The sequence below is a fragment of the Mustela putorius genome, unplaced genomic scaffold (genome assembly GCF_011764305.1).
Source record: "Mustela putorius furo isolate JIRA1106 unplaced genomic scaffold, ASM1176430v1.1 tig00000281_pilon_pilon_pilon, whole genome shotgun sequence".
In the NCBI taxonomy this organism is placed as follows: Eukaryota; Metazoa; Chordata; class Mammalia; order Carnivora; family Mustelidae; genus Mustela; species Mustela putorius.
The window spans coordinates 4,102,810-4,120,319 of record NW_025421343.1 but is presented as its reverse complement, the minus strand read 5'-3'; the positions used below and the strand labels follow the sequence as shown (position 1 = coordinate 4,120,319).

The 17,510-nt window shown below is 47.1% G+C and overlaps 1 protein-coding gene across 7 annotated transcripts in view; it reads left to right on the top strand.

The window, feature by feature from the left end:
- Positions 1-17,510, top strand: part of SLC4A5 (solute carrier family 4 member 5) — a 106,682-nt gene that overhangs the window by 40,435 nt on the left and 48,737 nt on the right. For all 7 annotated transcript variants that reach the window (XM_013051164.2, XM_013051165.2, XM_045079036.1 and 4 more), the window contains one exon: positions 925-1,054. In XM_013051164.2, coding sequence (XP_012906618.2) covers positions 925-1,054 — 130 coding nt within the window. The remainder of the gene's footprint in view (positions 1-924; positions 1,055-17,510) is intronic.

The window sequence follows — 17,510 nt, the reverse complement described above, 5'->3', positions numbered from 1 at the left end:
TGTTTTCCAACACCTGGAACAACGCCTGGCACATAGTTAACTTTCATGAAATACTGAGTAAGAGAAAGGAAAGAAAAGGGATGCCCGGGTTGCTCAGTTGGTTAGGCGTCAGCCTTCAGCTCAGGTCATGACCCCAGGGTCCTGGAATTAAGGCCCTCATCTGACTCCCTGCTCAGCAGGGAGCCTACTTCCCCCTCTGTGTGCTGCTCTTCCTGCTTGTGCTCTCTCTCTGTTAAATAAATAAATAAAATCTTTTTTTTTTTTTTTTTTTTTTTTAAAGGGAAGGGGGAGGAAAGAAGGAAGGGAGGCAGGATGGGGAGCCTATTTGGGGAAGGGTACATGTTCAGTGTTGGAAGGTGCCTGAGAAACAGCCAGGAGGTGACATGCAGTGGGGAGTTGGGAAGCAGAGTGGGAGCTCAGGAATAGGTTGTTACTGTGCCCAAGAAGGAGGTGGTCTCCTGCTACACACAGGTACAAGTATGTCCTGTCACAGGCTGACCGGCCCTTTAAGGTCAACACTGGGAGTTGACTGGTTTGGGATCTAGTCAGATCCCAAAGAAGAGGGGATCTGAGGGAAGAGGGGTACTTCTGGGTTTTTTTATGCTGAAGTTGGGTCAGAGTTTTTCCTCACTTCTCACTTCTCTATTTCCTACGCTTGCTGCTGCCCAGCTTTGGCCATTTTCTATCCTTCTTTCTTGTCATCTGACTCCCAGACCCTGGAGTCTGAATGTAGATTAAATTCGGTCATCCCCTTTATCTCAAAGAATCTCACCCACATCCAACCCACAGAGGTGTGAGGACTTAGTTTTACTAAATGAGGAAATACTTCTCCCTTGAGCCTGGCTCCTGCTCCATTTCAGTTGGCCTTGTGGCCCTTAGCCTCCTCTGGGCCCTTCAGAAGACCCTGCTGTCCTCTTTTTGCAGGGTCTCCAGCTGCTGAGCAGCTCCAGGACATCCTGGGGGAGGAAGATGAGGCTCCCAACCCCACCCTCTTCACAGAGATGGACACCCTGCAGCATGACGGAGACCAGATGGAGTGGAAGGAGTCAGCCAGGTGAGGCAGAGCCCCAGGGGAAGGGAGAAGGCGGCTTCCCACCACAGTCTGCCTGGGGCCCAGGCTGAGCTGAACTTCCTGGTGGGAAGGACCACTGACCACTGGCATCTTGCACCTTGTATCCTGGGGGGCACTCCCTGAGCCCTAAAGACCTCCATGTCGGCCTTCCTTGGTGTCCAGAACTGGGCTGGACACAAATAAGCAAACAGATACTTATCACTTTGTCTTTATTCTCAAATTAAAACCCAAGTGGGAAAGTAGAACAGATACCCATGAGGCCATGAGAGAATAATAAAAGGACATATGTACTTTCTTGTCAAATGGTTCAAACTAAATGCTATAGTTTGAGGGAAAGGAGAAAGGAAAGCACCAAGGGGGCTGGGGTAGGCAGGTAGGACTTCCTAGAGGAAGAAAAATGTTTGTCATGAAAAATCCAGGTGGGGAGGTATGGTGGACCTCTGAAGAAAAGAGACTCAGCAGAGTTTGGGGTGGGACAAGCAGAGTGGAGGTCTGGAGGCTCCACTCTGTGAGGGGTTGGGACAGAGGAACTGACTGTGTATACAGGGATAGTAGAAGGAGAAGAGGCAGAAGGCTGTTGGGGAGCAACATGGTGAAGACATGGAGCCAGGGGAGGATTGGAGTAGTTCTGGCCCTACCCAGTGCCTGGGATAGGGTTGCTTTCTAACTGGACTGACAGCAACACCAAATGCTGCCAAGAGTCTAAGGAAAAGGCAGGCTATGGTAGGAGGCAGCAAGAAGGGCTGCTCCTGGGTAGGAGCTTGAGAAAGGCCAAAAAGTGGGCCATACCAATGTTTCTTTCTTTTCTTTTTTTTATTAGTGTGCCCCTCACCCCCAAGATATTTTTAATTTTAATTTAACTTTATTAGTATTTATTTCTCAGAGGAATTAAATACTAAGGAATATGTTTTAAGTCAGGTTGGCTTGAACTTTGGAATGCCATAAACCATGGTAATACCTAAAACTTTTCGTTCCCCAAGACCCCTTCGGGGCTGTTATTGCCCCATTTGAGAATGCCTGAGTCTAGGACTGGCTGGACCTGGGGGCCACCAGGAAGCCCAGATCCTGGCAGCTGCTCCACCCATGGCCTGGGCTCTTCCATCACCCACCAACCTCACTCACCTGGTCAGTTGCTCTGAAGAGTAAGGAAGAGCAGGTTTGGACATCCCCAAGCCGCCTCCTTCAAATCTCTCCTAGAAGAAAGGCCACTGGGTGGACTACCAGATCCCTGCAGGCCTCTGGGAGGTAATGAAGTCTAGCCTCATGGGGTGCCCCAATCCTTGTCTGGAAGCCCTGGAGCCTCTATTTATGAGCCGTTCAGCAAGCCCTTACTATATGCTCAAGAGTTTACAGGCTCATCTTATGCAAGCTGCACAATGACCGTGAGGAAGTGGGAGCTAGATTATCCCCATTTTATAGATGAGGATACTGAGGTTTAGAGGGGGAAATAGCTTGCAAGGCTCAGAGTGTGCGGGCTGCTGAGTCTGAGTTCTAGACCGGGTCTGTCTGACCCCAGTTTGAGGGCTTATACACTTTGACATGTTTCCCCATTTTCTCAGCTAATTTCTCCCCTTCCCCCAACTTCCAAGGGCTCTGTTTGGGTTTCCATGGGAATACATGAGTCTAGAGGCAATTTCACTGGGATGGGAGATACATGGAGATAGCCACAGAGACCAGGGCATCTATTCAGGGCTGAGAAGAGAGGGGAGAACATTTTACATGACCAGAGCCCAGTCTGGGCTACGGCAGCTTAATGCATCTAAGGAGCTAGTGATGCTCCTCCCTTTCTTGTCCAAGGTGGGCTGATAGAAGGAACATTGAGAGGGGCCTTCTCAGAGACCCCATAAGAAGAACATTTTCTCTCCGCTGGGCAAGATCTGCATCCAGGACCTGGCAACAAATGCCAGGACCAGACCTTCCATGAGGGCCTATCATGCAGGCCCACAGAACCCTTGCTAAGAATGCCTCTGGGCCCCCAGAGACCTGATTGTCTGTCACCATAGACAAAATACTGTTTCTGGTCTGAGCATAGATCCATAGTGCCTTCTGCACTGTAGACCCTGTAATGAAACTGGTAAACTGTAGGAGATGTTTGTAGAAGCAAGCGCCTCCTGAAAAAGAAAGGTGTCTGATCCTTAACCATCTACAAGCTGTTGGGTTTCCCTGTGAGGTAGGCTTTCTGAGGACAGCATCTGTGGTGATCCTGGAAGGGTCCTCAGTGGACCTCAAACCAACAGTGAGAGGAAAGTGATGACTAGGGGCGCCTGGGGGGCTCAGTCAGTTAAGCGTTTGCCTTCAGCTCAGGTCAGGAATTGAATCCTGCATCATTGAACTCTTTGCTCAGTGGGGAACCTGCTTCTCCCACTGCCTGCTGCTCCCCCTGCTTGTGTTCTCTCTCTCTCTCTCTGACAAGTAAATAATTAAAATCTTTAAAAAAAAAAAAAAAAGTGATGACTAGAAGAAGTTAAAATGGCTGAACCCAATTCCAGGTAGATGTGAGGGGGAAGCAGCTTGGAGGCCAACTTGGGGGCTGGAAACAGTGGGAGGAGAGGAGCTCAGACCTCCCTACCTGGAGCCCCCTTTCTCTACCTAGGCTTCTTTAATCTTTTGTCTAGCCAACCACACCAGGTTTTCACCTCACTGTTGGAGGTTCGACCAACAAGGCTGTAGAGAGGTCAGAGGAAGGGCTTGACCATTGGCCAACAAGTCCACCTTGGCCTGGACACTTGTGCTGGAGACTCCTCTGAGCCAACTGCAACAGTGGAGGTGCTTGGGGCCAGGCCATACCCCCACAAAAGAATGGGAAGCATTTCCCTCAGCTGACAGGCTATGAGATCTACTCCAGGAAGCCAGAGGTCTTAGAAGTTTCCAGAATCCAAGAATCTGCCAATCCTAGGGGGTTCTGGCCTCCTTGGGGTAATGGGAGAAAATGATGGTGGTGTGAGGGCTGGATAACCCCTCACACAGACACTCAAGCCCTAGGAGGGTTGTAGGCCTATACCCACATCAAAGGGAACGGAGGAGGGGACCCTTTAATAAAAGCGTTTAATTTGCTGCAGGAGTGTTTGCTTTATTGAGTTAGGAGATTAACACAGAGTGAAAATCTCAAATCCGCAAGGAATTTTCCCTGGTGGTGCTTTGTTGGGGGTTATTAGTTTGGGGGATGTTTTGAGCCCTTGGAGAAGGAGTCACCCCTGGACGGATTTAAATGGCTTTTTGAGCTCCACTGAATCCTTACCCCTGTGCGCATAATGGGGACTGTGTGTGCAGGCGTCACTTCTGATGTGATCAATGCTGGTAGGTCAGGCTGTTAATAAGATAGATTTTTACTAACTCTGTCTCTTCAGCATTCCCGGGAGGAAAATGAAGCTGGCTGTTGGCTGATCCTGACCTTGCCTGAAGGGAGGGCTGGGTCAGGTGGGTGGGGGCACACAGCCCCTCACTTCCAGCAAACAACTTACCCAGAATGCTGTCCTCTCTCAGGCCCAAGTTGGCCTGGCTGCAAGGACAGCAAGAGAAGGGTGACCTGGGCTATAACCCACCCAAGGGTGGAGGGCCCTTTGGGGGTTACTCAGAGATAGCCAGAGTTTAAAGCCTTCTAGGGGCACCTGGGTGGCTCAGTGGGTTAAGCCTCTGCCTTCGGCTCAGGTCATGATCCCTCGACCCCAGGATCGAGCCCCCTGTTGGGCTCTCTGCTCAGCAGGGAGCCTGCTTCCCCCACTTTCTCTCTGCCTGCCTCTCTGCCTCCTTGTGATCTCTGACTGTCGAATAAATAAAATAAAGCCTTCTAAGAGTTCTGAGAGAAAATTCCAAATCTAAGCTGTCTCTGATCTCAACTCAGAGCAGACCAAAAAGTGAACTTTGCAGAGGTTCTTTTTTATTTAATTTTTTTTCAGTGTTCCAAAATTCATTGTTTATGCACCACACCCAGTGCTCCCTGCAATATATGCCTTCCATAATACCTACAACCAGGCTCACCCAACCCCCCATCCCCCTCCCCTCTAAAACCCTCAATTTGTTTCTCAGAGTCCTCAGTCTCTGAGGACTTCTGGTTTGTCTCCCTCTCCAATTTCCCCCAACTCACTTCTCTCCATCTCCCCATGTCCTCCGTGTTTTCCTTATGTTCCACAAATAAGCGAAACCATATGATACTTCACTCTCTCTGCTTGACTTATTTCACTCCTCATAATCTCCTCCAGTCCTGTCCACGTTGATACAAAAGTTGGGTATTCATCCTTTCTGATGGAAGCATAATATTCCATTGTATATATGGACCATATCTTCTTTATCCATTTGTCTACTGAAGGGCATCTTGGCTCTTTCCACAGTTTGGTGACTGTGGCCATTTTGCAGAGGTTCTTTTTTTTTTATTTTTAAGATTTTATTTATTTATTTGACAGACAGAGATCACAAGTAGGCAGAGAAAGGGAAACAGGCTCCCCACTGAGCAGAGAGCCCGATGCGGGGCTCAATCCCAGGACCCTGGGATCATGACCTGAGCTGAAGGCAGAGGCTTTAACCCACTGAGCGACCCAGGTGCCCCCATTTTGCAGAGGTTCTTATGAGACACCTGTGCTTTAAGGACATTCCTGTGATGACCAGGAAAGGGTGAAAGGAAGGGGCAGGAAAAGTGGATCAGCTTAGTTGGGTCAAACCAAATCAGCATATTTTCAAAAGCATCTTCTGTGCGTGGATGCTTGTACACTCCGTGTGTGATAGAGGGGAGAGTCTGAACTTTATCTCAGCTTTAAACTGCTCCCACTTACAATTCTGTAGAATGCCTTCCTAGTATCATCCCCCTGCTTAGTCTGGGGCAGAATCCACCCTCAGCCTCTGGCCTCAGTACTCCCCCAGCACCGCTCTACGGATTAAAAGCAGGGTGGGAAGCTGAGAGCTCTTAGCACAGAAGTCCGCAAACCTCATTCATTCGTTTAAGTATGACTTACAAAGTGTTGACTGTCTGTAAATCTGAGCCAGCTTCTGGAGATCCAAAAATTAGCACAGCAGATGCTATCCTGACTCACTTGGGCTTTCCGTCGAATGGGGCACGGAAGAGGATAAACAGGCATTTGAAGATGGGGTGCTGTGAAAGCACAGTGTGGGGGCACCCAGCCCAGACAGTAGGGCTCAAGGAAGACAAACAGGAGCAAGAGGTGTTCACCCTAAGACCTGAAAGATAGGTCAGAGTGAGCCAGGAGAGGGTATACAAGGGGATAGGAGAAGCCTGGGAACCAGGAGAACAGACCCACAGATGAAGGGGCAGAAATGCCCATGGCTAGGCTGCACAGTGTGGGGTCAGTCATGGAGGGCCGATGCAGGCCGTGTTGTGCAGTTTGAACTTGTACTCAGTGGGAGCTCGCACTGAGGGGAAGCAGAGCAGGATGGTCTGGGAGAGGCCACTCTGGCTCTGTATCAAAGGAGGCAAGACTGGGCTTGTCAGGAGGTTGGTCCCCCATGAAAGATGGGACCCCGAACCTAGATGTTGGCAGTGGGAACAAAGAGCAGGGGTGGATTTGAGACCGATATTTTTTTTTTTGAGCAGATAATTTGATATATTTTGAGCATGTAATTTAATATATATATCATATATGTGTGTGTTCATATGTATATTCCTTTTAAATATACTTTGTTTTTTAGAGCAGTTTTAGATTCATAATAAATGTGGGTGGAAGGTGCCATTTTCCCACAGCCCCTGAGTGGGCAGAGCCTTCCCTGTGACGAACACACTCCATGAGCGTGATCCATTTCTCACTGTTGGTGAGTCTACATTGCCACACCATCACCCAGAGCCCAGAGTTGACATGAAGATTCACTCTTGGTGTTGCACCTACTGTGGGTTTGGACAAATATGTAAGAATGTGTATCCATCGTTATTGTATCCTATACAGTGGTTTCACTGCCCTAAACATCTTCTGTGCTCTGCTTATTCATATCACTCTCTTCCTAATCCCTGACTGCCACTACTCTTTTTTTTTTTTTAAGATTTCATTTATTTCTTTGACAGAGACAGATCAGAAGTAGGCAGAGAGGAAGGCAGAGAGAGGAGGAAGCAGGCTCCCTGCCAAGCAGAGAGCCCGATGCGGGACTCGATCCCAGGACCCTGAGATCATGACCTGAGCTGAAGGCAGAGGCTTTAACCCACTGAGTCACCCAGGTGCCCCTCCACTACTCTTTTTTACAGGATTTGAGACCTGTCTTAACAGGGGGGATTTACAGCACTTAGTAACAGGTGGCATACAGGGGACCAGGATAGCCAGAGAGATGCCCAACTTTCCTGCTTGAGCAAGAGGGTAACTTGTGGTAGCAATATAGGAAACCCAGGAGGAAAAGAAAATTGTCATTGCATTGGGCATTTTGTTTTGTTCTGGTGGACACTGATGATGAGTGCCCCCGGCACATGTTGTGTTTGGGGAAGCTGCAGGTAGAGGTGTCCAACAGGTCACCAGGTAGCTACGGAGGTCTGGAGCTGAGGGGAGAAGCCTAGATTTGTGTGTGCTCAACATCTAGATGGGACTCAAACCCATAGAAAACTGTAAGGTTGGTCCTGAGATTGTGAAGTGAGAGAGTTCCCAGGCAGAACCCCCAGGTCACTAACGTTTGCGGGGCGGGCAGAGGGAGTAGAACCCACCGCGGAGACTGAGAAGGAGCCACTAGAGAGGTAGGAGGGAAACAAGAGGAGTGCTGTGCCCTGGAAACCAGGGGCAGGGAGACATTCGAGATGGAAGGAGCAGCCACCAGTGGGAGAGGAACAGAAGAGTGTCCATAGGATGGAGAGACAAGAGCAGTCCTCAGGGGTGACATGGGCAGAGGGTGGAGGAGAGAGCCAGGATGACGGGGATGGGTTCAGTGGGATGGTTCTTCCAAGATGCTTGTCTGTGAAAGGTGGCAGTGAGCTTGGTCTCCCGAGGGAAGCTTTTGTTCTTTGTGAGCATGAGCGATCTGAGCAGACCGAAGGCTGAGGGAAAGGGGCCAGATGAAGGAGAGTGGTGTAAAGATGCTTGAGTGGGAGAGGAGCTGCTGGGTGGAGGGGACAGGGCCCTGAGCCCCCAGCTGGAAGGCCCCACCCCTTCTGTGTGACAGGCCGGAAGGAAGGAGCAGAGGGCAGGGCAGCTGCAACGAGGCCTGGGGACTCCTACCAGGGAATTAGAGAGGGCTGGTGATTGCCAGAGCCATCTCTTGTTGGACAAGGCAAAGCAGAAGAACAGACTGCGGGAGCTGCTGGTGGCCAGGTGGTCCTGAGGAAGGTGAGCAGCTGCGGGTCTGGGCCCTCCTTTGGCTGCCGTTGAGCCATGCATGGAGATTTGTGATCCCATGAAAGTTTTCAAGGTTATTTGACCTTGACTGGTTGCTGGTCTGAATAGTCTCAGTCTTTAACAAGCCGCTTTCCCATCTAGTAGCTGACATGGTGCTTTCCTCTCCCTCCACTAGTCAAACATGGATACCTGACACTTATGCCGGATAAGTGGGAAAAAGTGATTTTGTAGGAATCAGAACTTGGATGGCAGCCTAGATAGAAGTAGACAGTGTTCCCCCCCAGGCCTCCGAGGCCCTGGTTGCCTCCAGGGCTCTCACTTGTGAGCAGTGTAAACACAGACCCGGGGCCTGAGCCAGGGTGTGTGTCCCCCAGGGATTTCCTGATCACGTCTAGTCAGCACAGCTCAGGGTTGGGGCTCCCTGAGGCCTAACACCCCAGCAGGGGCCAGCTTCAGAGTGCTTGCCAACAGGTTGGGGAAGCACCAGCCCGCCCTTGGGGAGGGCCAGGCAGTGACACAACGCCATCACCTGGTAGACTCAGGACAGTAACCTAGGGTTAGTTGGCCAGAGGAGGGAGGGCAGGAGGCTTCCTGGAGGTGGCTTGACTGGCTGGCAATTCCACACAGCCCCAAGAGGCTGGTCAGCAGGAAGGATCACCTCTCCACAACCAAGGACATCCTTGGGTGACTCCCTCAGTAGTAGTTGTCAAGAGAGGAGAAGGGGAGCCTGGGTGGCTCAGTCAGTTAAGTGTCTTGCCTTGGGCTCAGGTCATTATCCCAGAGTCCTGGGTTCAAGTCCTGTGTCTGGCTCCTTGCTCAACAGGGAGCCTGCTTCTCCCTCTGCCTGCCCTTCCCCCTGATTGTGCTGTCTCTCTCTGACAAATGAATAGATAAAATCTTAAAAAAAAAAAAAAGTAGTGGGGAGAAAGCCTACCATCAGACCACCTTGCCTGCCAAGACACTAGTTGATTCATCCTCATATACATATAAATGTGAATATGTATTTGTCTAAATCCAAATGTATATATTTTTAACTTTTAAATTTCTAAATAGCTGTCTATAATTTTTTATTATGGAAAGTTTCAAACATGAAAAGTAGAGAGAACAGTATAATTAGCCCTCACCTATCTATTACCCAATATTAATATTGGATCTATCTTCACCACTTTTTTTAGTTTACTTTTAGGAATTTTATTTTGTTGTTTTTCTTTTGCTGCAAAGTTTTAAAGAAGATCCTGCATGTTGTAAACATTTTAGTACACAACCTGATGAAATTAGACTTCTTCTGTAAAGACGACGACGATGCCATTAACAAAACTGAGAGCCATTCCTTAATACTATATTTAGTCTACCATCAAATGTCCCTAATTTTCTCAAAAACATTACTGTTGGTTTTTGCAACTTCAAATCAAAACAAGGTCCGCAAACTGATTTTGTTATGTCTCCTGTCTTGTTAGGATCAGATCTGTCCAATTCCAGAGATGCTGAAGGAATAGACCACCCTGAAAAGCCTTTGTCAGGTGTTTGTGAAAAAGGCAGGAGCCTCCCCATGATACACCCAGCCTCACGAGCACAGCCTACGCTCAAGAGAGCTGGCAGACCCTCTGTAGGATGGCCAAGGGACAGAGAAATGTCCCTGTACATTTAGGGGCATTGTAGGCTGCAAGTAACAGAAGCACACTCAAGCTAACTTACGCAAAAAGAGGGAGCATCAGCCGAATATGGGGTGGCCTCATGGTACCTGGGAATGGTTGGTCAGGTATGTCAAGGCCTGGGCCCAGGAAGCCAGGCTGTTCTCTTTCTCTGCTTCTGGTCTCTGCCTGTCTCTGAGCAGTGTCTTCCCTCTTCTGCCACTGTCCCTGTCCCTTCCTTTTGTCCCTGTCCTTGGCGATCCCTTAGCTTCTAAGTTTACATCTATTCTACTCAAGGGACACAATGTGCATCTACTTCTTAGTCCCAATTCCTAATTCTTCAAAGAGCATCTGATTTGCCCAGCTTTGGTTGTCCCAACACTGTGACCCAAATCAGAGTTATGGGGAGCTAGGGAGGGAGGGTTGGGCATGGCCTAGGGAACCTATCCCCATGAATGGCAGCAAAGCAGACACCCCAAATATGTCTTTTGCACATCTGTAGTAGCAAAGATGTGCGCTTTATGTAACCTCTTCTGTGGCGGCAGTTGTGTTTCTAATGCCAAGCAGAACTTCCAGAAGTCTCCAGACCACTATGAGAATATAGGTGGGAGTTTTGCCAACCTGCCCCCTCTTGGACAAGCACTTCACTGGTCACATCTGGTCTCCGTACATGGATAACTACTGTCACCACTCCCCTGGATCAGTTCCTATTGATCCTACCAAATCCAGGGTAGAGGAAAAGTGGAAAGTTTGGACCTTTGGAAATTTTATCTTATCCATACCTCTCTCCTTTCATTCTAAAAGTATTTTAGGGGATGTTGTGTCAGGTTCTACAGGAGAATTGAAATGAGACATGTAGGAATCTGATCTCGAGATGCTTATGATCTAGTGCAGGTGTCAACAAAATTCTTGTAAGGGACAGATAGTATTTTAGGCTTTCTGTTCATATAGGATCTCTTCTTTCTCTTTTTCTTCTAGTTTTCTTCCTCCTTTCTTACTACCTTTTAAAAATTTAAACACCAGGGGCGCCTGGGAGGCTCAGTCGTTAAGCGTCTGCCTTCCGCTCAGGTCATGATCCCAGGGTCCTGGGATCTAGCCCCACATTGGGCTCTCTGCTCAACACTAACCTGGACAATGAGAATAGTAGCAGACCTTCCTCAAGGCTCTGATTTGAGGATTAAGTGAGATAATACATATGAAGTTCTTAGTATAATACCTGGTGCATAGTATGTGCCCAGTAAGCTTTAGCCACTGTTGTTATAAGTGCTATGTGATAAATGGCACGGGATGGTAGTGAGAGGAAGGAGTAGTCTCTTCAAGCTGGGTCCCTGGGGAAGCTTTGCGTGGATGAAGTGACCTTTGGACAAGGGCCTGAATAGCAGAGGTAGGAGAGAGAGTACCCAGGGAGAGAAGGGTGACTTTCCTGAGAGGTGGGGAGGAGGAGACCCTGAGGGGAATTGACAAGCTGGTAAATGACAGTCCTTTGGAGATCATTACAAAAACCTCTGGGACACACAGACAAGTAGTCTTCAGAGAGATTTGGCTCCAGAAGCCTTTCCCTGAAGGAACCAGGTAGGAATTTGCCAGTTGCTGTGCCTGATGGTATTCACTTAGCTGCGGGCTCCACCTTACTGCTGAATGAAGACACGATATGCAGCAGGATGGACCCCTCACCAAATGCATGACCTTAGGAGCCGAGTGCCCACTCCCGTTCCATGCCCACAGGTCCTGGAATGACACACCTCTGCCTCGTTGCTCCCAGCTAACCCCTGAGTGCTCTTTCTGAGAACTGATTCTCCAGTAATCCCAAACTGCACTGCATAACCAAAGGCCCTTAGAAGAGACCTCTATGCTAGCAAAATGGGAGACTTTCAATCACAGGGGGTTAGCTGTGAAAGCATGCAGGGTTCACTCCAGAACAGCCTACAACAGAAGTGTCCACTTGTCTGGTCCCAGTCCCAGACAAATCTCATTTGCAGAGACGGAAGATTCCATTTATCCTGTTAAACATTTGGGTTACTTAGCCTCTGTTCTGATTCTGTATCTCTCTGATGATAATTTGGCTTTCCCCGTGTATCTGTCTAGAAGGAGAGAAAGCAAGGGTTGCAAGATGATGGTAACTAACTCCGTAACTGTTGGAAAGCTCATTGTAAATTTGGGTTTATTCATCGATCCTTGTGAACGTGGTTACCATTAGTCAGTATCCTTGGAACTAATCATCTCTGGGACAATAAAAAGACAAATTTCTGAGTCTGCTCTGGGGTGGATACCCCAAGAGACCTGTGAGGCTTTTCTCCTCCTGGTACCTTCTAAACCTCTGCATTACCATGTTGGCCCTTGACCCATACCTGCCCGCTCAGTCTTCCATGCTTTAGTCTTTCAAATTCACTGTCAGGTTTGGTTTGTGAACATACATACCTTATGTGCAATTTTAATCGGTCATAGAAGTAACTTTTTTGTGTTACTTTACATATATGTTTTTTAAATATATGTGCTTATCATTATGTAGTAAGAATTTGCCAAATAAATTGTAGGAATGGGCAAAAATTTGCTTAGGAGTTTCCCCTTTTGAAAAACTTCTCTTCCAAATGCCATCTCTTGGTGCTTCTTTCAAAGACTGAAACTAGGGAATATCTAAAGATATCTCAGACATTTCCAGGAAAATTCTTGATTGGCCCTTGAGAGAATTAACACTGGCCTTTGGTTTCTGCTGGAAAATTCAGGGTGTTGATATGACTCAAAGCAAAGTTAAATAGCTTTGCCAGATGCTGGGGGAAAATTGATATTCGTGTTACTTTTTTTTTTTATTATTATTTTATTTGTTAGAGAGAAAGAGAGATACAGGGCGCAAGCACACAGGCAGACAGAGTGGCAGGCTAGAGGCAGAGGGAGAGGGAGAAGCAGGCTCCCCGCCGAGCAAGGAGCCCGATGTGGGACTCGATCCCAGGACGCTGGGATCATGACCCGAGCCGAAGGCAGCTGCTTAACCAACTGAGCCACCCAGGCATCCCATATTTGTGTTACTTTTAAGAATCTGTTACTCTTACGAACGAATCTGTTAAGGTCACAAAATCTATTACCAGCTGGCCCCAAGCAGCAAGCAAAAACACCATGCCTTGATGCTTTGTAACTGAGACATGGAAGTCAAATCTTTGGACAATGGGTGGTGGGGCAGGGATGGGAGAGGTGCAGAATAAAGTCAGTGAGGCCATGGAAGTGGAGAATTACCACAGTGTAGTGTGTACTTCTCAGCTTTTAGGTGAGTATACATAACTTCATCTAAGCAATAAATTCACACAAATTTAAGTTTTACAACAGATGTTTAGAAGCAACATAACCTTAACATTAAAGGCTGCTTTCTATAGGAGATTACTTTTTTAAAATATTTACTTTTTTATTGAAGTTTTTAGTTTTAGTGTCCCTACACTCCACATGGGGCTCAAACTCACGACCCTGAGATCAAGAGTCACAGGCTTTTCTGACTGAGCCAGCCAGGCACCCCTACATTTTTTTAATCCTTAAATTTAGGATATTCTTAGAGGAATTTTTGCAAACAAATTAACCAGGACATAATCTAATAATAATGATTTGCAAAATAAGTGCAGAAAGAAAGGACCTCCACTCCAATCAAAATGTTTGTCTATATTTTCCAGACTTTTTTCATTATCCTCTTAAAGACCTGTCTTCCTTTTTTTTTTTTAATTTTTTATTTTTTTATAAACATGTATTTTTATCCCCAGGGGTATGTCTTCCTTTTTAAAAGTACTGATGTCCAGTTCTCAGGCCCCTAAGATTCTGATGTCATTAGTTCTGGGGTTCAGCCTTAGGTGTTGGAATTTGTCACAAGCTCCCAAATGACACCAATGCTGCTGAGGTGAAGAGTGACTGATACACTAGCCAGGGCAGGGTGAGTGGGGTTATCATTTAAGTCTCCGTCCGAGGAGAGAGCTAGAATTCAGGTCTTCTGGTTTCCAGCTCTTTCCAGGAGAACCCCCTCTTCTTCTAACAACCTGGTTTAAGTGTTGGAAAGCCTTGGCTGTACCTGGTAGCTTGCCCCCATGACACTTTCTGCCACTCTAGGTATTAACCAAACAGCGGCTTCTCTAATCATAACTGTGGCCGAGTTCTGAGTCACAGAAAAGGCCTCTGTTCCAGACCCTCTCTGCGTGACGGGGAACTGCTTTCTGGGACATGTGACTCTTCATGGTTCTGTTCAGCTCCTCCCCAGCTACAAGAGGGGCATCTGGTGCCCCCACTCCCGCCTAGACAAAATCCCTGTGAGTTCCTTTCCAGCCCAGAGATTTTCTTTCCACTTGACCTGCTTCTCCAACTCTAATTCCCCATTTTTCGAAGCCAACCACGGTATAAAGGTCACTTTGCAATGAGTGGCTTGGGATTACACATTAGCCATTTTATTAGGCGTCCAAGAGTTTTTAAGCCAGGCTCTGATGAGACGCTTTTTAAAGAGCCCATTCCTTTATTCCTTCTGACAAGTGGTTACACATTTTATTATGGAAAATTTAAATTTGAAAGTAGTATGTAGTAGAATGAGCCCCCGCACACCCATCACCCAGGTTCAATGGTTACCAGCTAAGTCATGGCCAATCTTCTGTCTCTCTTCCTTGCTTGCCACTCCTCCCACCGGAGCACACACACTGGACCACGGTGACATGAATCCCAGACACACACCATTCCCTCTGCCAATGTTTCAGTGTGTGCTTCTAAAAGATAAGGTCTCTTTTCTTCTTTCTTTCCCATTTTTTTTTTTATTGTGGTAAAATATACTTAACATAATGCTTACCATCTTAGCTATTTTTTAAGCATCTAGTGCAGTGATTTTATTTTTTTTTAAAGATTTTATTTATTTATTTGACAGAGAGAGATCACAAGCAGGCAGAGAGAGAGAGAGAGAGAGAGGAGGAAGCAGGCTCCCCACTGAGCAGAGAGCCTGATGCAGGGCTCGATCCCAGGACCCCGGGATCATGACCTGAGCTGAAATCAAGAGTTGGACACTTAACCAACTGAGCTCTGCAGACACTCCTAATTCTTTATTTTCATGGAGTTATCTAGGCAGTGTCTATATTTCTCAGATCATCTCCTATTTTTAAAAAAAATATAGTTGGTCCAGGGGTGCCTGGGAAGCTCACATAGCTTATATATATATAAAGTTGGTTCACAGACTGCATTTGGGAGATAGGTCTCTGAAGTCATTTTTACTCTCTCCAGGTTCTTCCTCCTCTGTTTTTCCCTCACAGTTGTTATTGCTAAAGAAATGGCATCATTTGTCCTATAGGTTTTGTGCCTTCTGGATTGCATATATCTATGTGATGGGGTTTAACATCTGTATTTATTTTAAAATGATGGTGGGGTCCAGGCTTGTCTAACTCTAGTCTGCCTTTTTCAGAAGACTGTTTCACAGGTGTCTGCTTCTATCAGGAGGCCGCTCCTACCCACTGATCTTTATGTGTATCTGTGATGGTCCTAGACTCTGATGGTTATCACTTCGGTTGTTCCCAGTATTAAGCCCCACCACTGTCTCTTTCTCCAGTCGTTTCCTCCTCCTAGACTTCACCCAACATGATCGGTCAGGACTCACTACCCTCAAGCAGGAGGGAGTGGCATTTAATGACAGTAAGGGGACACTGGTGAGAAAGCAGTGGTCTCTGTCCTCAAGAAGCTTGATGTCTATTTGGGGAAGCAGGTGTATATCCAAATAACCAGGAAACATGATTGACTACAATTAATTGTTTATTTTAGCATCTGAGCCCCAGAAGTCAGGAACTTTACCCATAACAGTCTATAGCACAGTTGCCTAGTTCCCACTTGGTATTCTGAATATCTTATTTATTTATTTGACAGAGAGATAGCAGAAGAAGGGGGAGTGGCAGGCAGAAGGAAAGGGAGAAATAAGCTCCCTGCTTAGCAGGGACCCTGATGTGGGCTTGATCCCAGAACCCTGGGATCTTGACCTGAGCCCCTGAGATCTTGACCTGAGCTGAAGGCAGACACTTAACTGACTGAGCCACCCAGATGCCCCCGCCCACCCACTCAGGTATTCTGGTGTAAATTGGTCTAGGATAGACCTAGACATCAAGATTTTAAAATCTGAGATATTTTTCTGTGCAACTCAGTTTAAGAATCATTATCCTAGGATAGGGGTTCTTAAAGTGTGGTCCCTAGATCATATAGCATCAGCATGGAACTTGTTAGAAATGTCCATATTCTTGGTGCTCCTTCTCCTCTGTGAGACCTATGAAATCAGAAACTCTGGGGTGAGACCCAGTAATCTGTATTTTCCCAAGCCTTCCAGTGATACTGATGTGTACTTCAGTTTGAGAACCCTGTCCTCAGTGTACTGTTGGAGAAATGAACAGGGTGACTGGGAGAGATTTGCAAGGAAGTGCCTTCTTGCTGGGCAGTAGAAAATGAAGGAGTCAGGACACCTGGGCTCAGTGGGTTGAGCCTCTGCTTTCAACTCAGGTCATGGTCTCAGGGTCCTGGGATCAAGTCCCACATCGGGCTCCCTGCTCAGCTGGGAGCCTGCTTCCCCCTCTCTCTCTGCCTGCATCTCTGCCTACTTGTGATCTCTCTGTCGAATAAATAATAAATAAAATCTTAAAAAAAAAAAAGAAAATTAAGGGGTCCAATCTGGAAAACAGAGAGGAAAGAGGACATCTCACTATATAGATCCATGACTCTCAAAAGCTAGGAGCTTGTTAGAAATGCAGAATCTGGGACCGCACCCCAGACCTGGTGAATCAGAATCTGTATTTTAATAATATCTCTATGTGATTTTTTTTTGTACATTAAAGTCTGAGGGAGGCACACTGGTATAGTGTGTATACTCCAATCATATAAATCAAAGATACAGGGGGGGGGGGGAAATGGCCATGCTAGGAAGGAGACTCTGAAGATATGGTCTGCTCTTTCAGCTGGTGTTCTCAAAGCCATGTTTCCTCTTACACAGGAGAGTGAGACCCTAGCGCACAGAGCTGCTTGTCTGCATTTGGGACCCCAGACAAGTCCAGCTATCCCTGAGTGACACAGATCTGTATGATTCAAGAGCAAGGGCTCCTCAACCCTCGGGGCACAGTCACATTAACTGGGAGCTTTCAGGGTCAGGCCACCCTCCAGAAGGGGTGACCATCCAGGCATCTGTATTTTACAAGGCAATTCTAATTAGCAGCCAAAGTTGAAAAAACCATTGCTACACATCTTGGGTCCTCCATGTTTCCATGTTCCACTCAAGGTAAAAGTGAGCTCAATGTCTAATAATCTCTATTAAAAACACAAAGTTAAGTTTCAGGGCACTGGCTCACTGTCGCAACATCTGGATTCCCAAAATAGTTGCAAAAAGGACCTGGAGAGCTGTTCCTAGCAAAGTTGTTGAGTGTCCTGGGATTCTTCAAAATCAAGTTCTCCAGGGATGCTGGTAGTAGGAGACTAGATCTGATATTGCCCTGAACTTGGAAATAGATAACTTTGCTTTTCTGCAAACTGTGCTCCGACTGTGTTGTGGGGACCCAATACAGTACAAATATTTGAAGTTCTGGG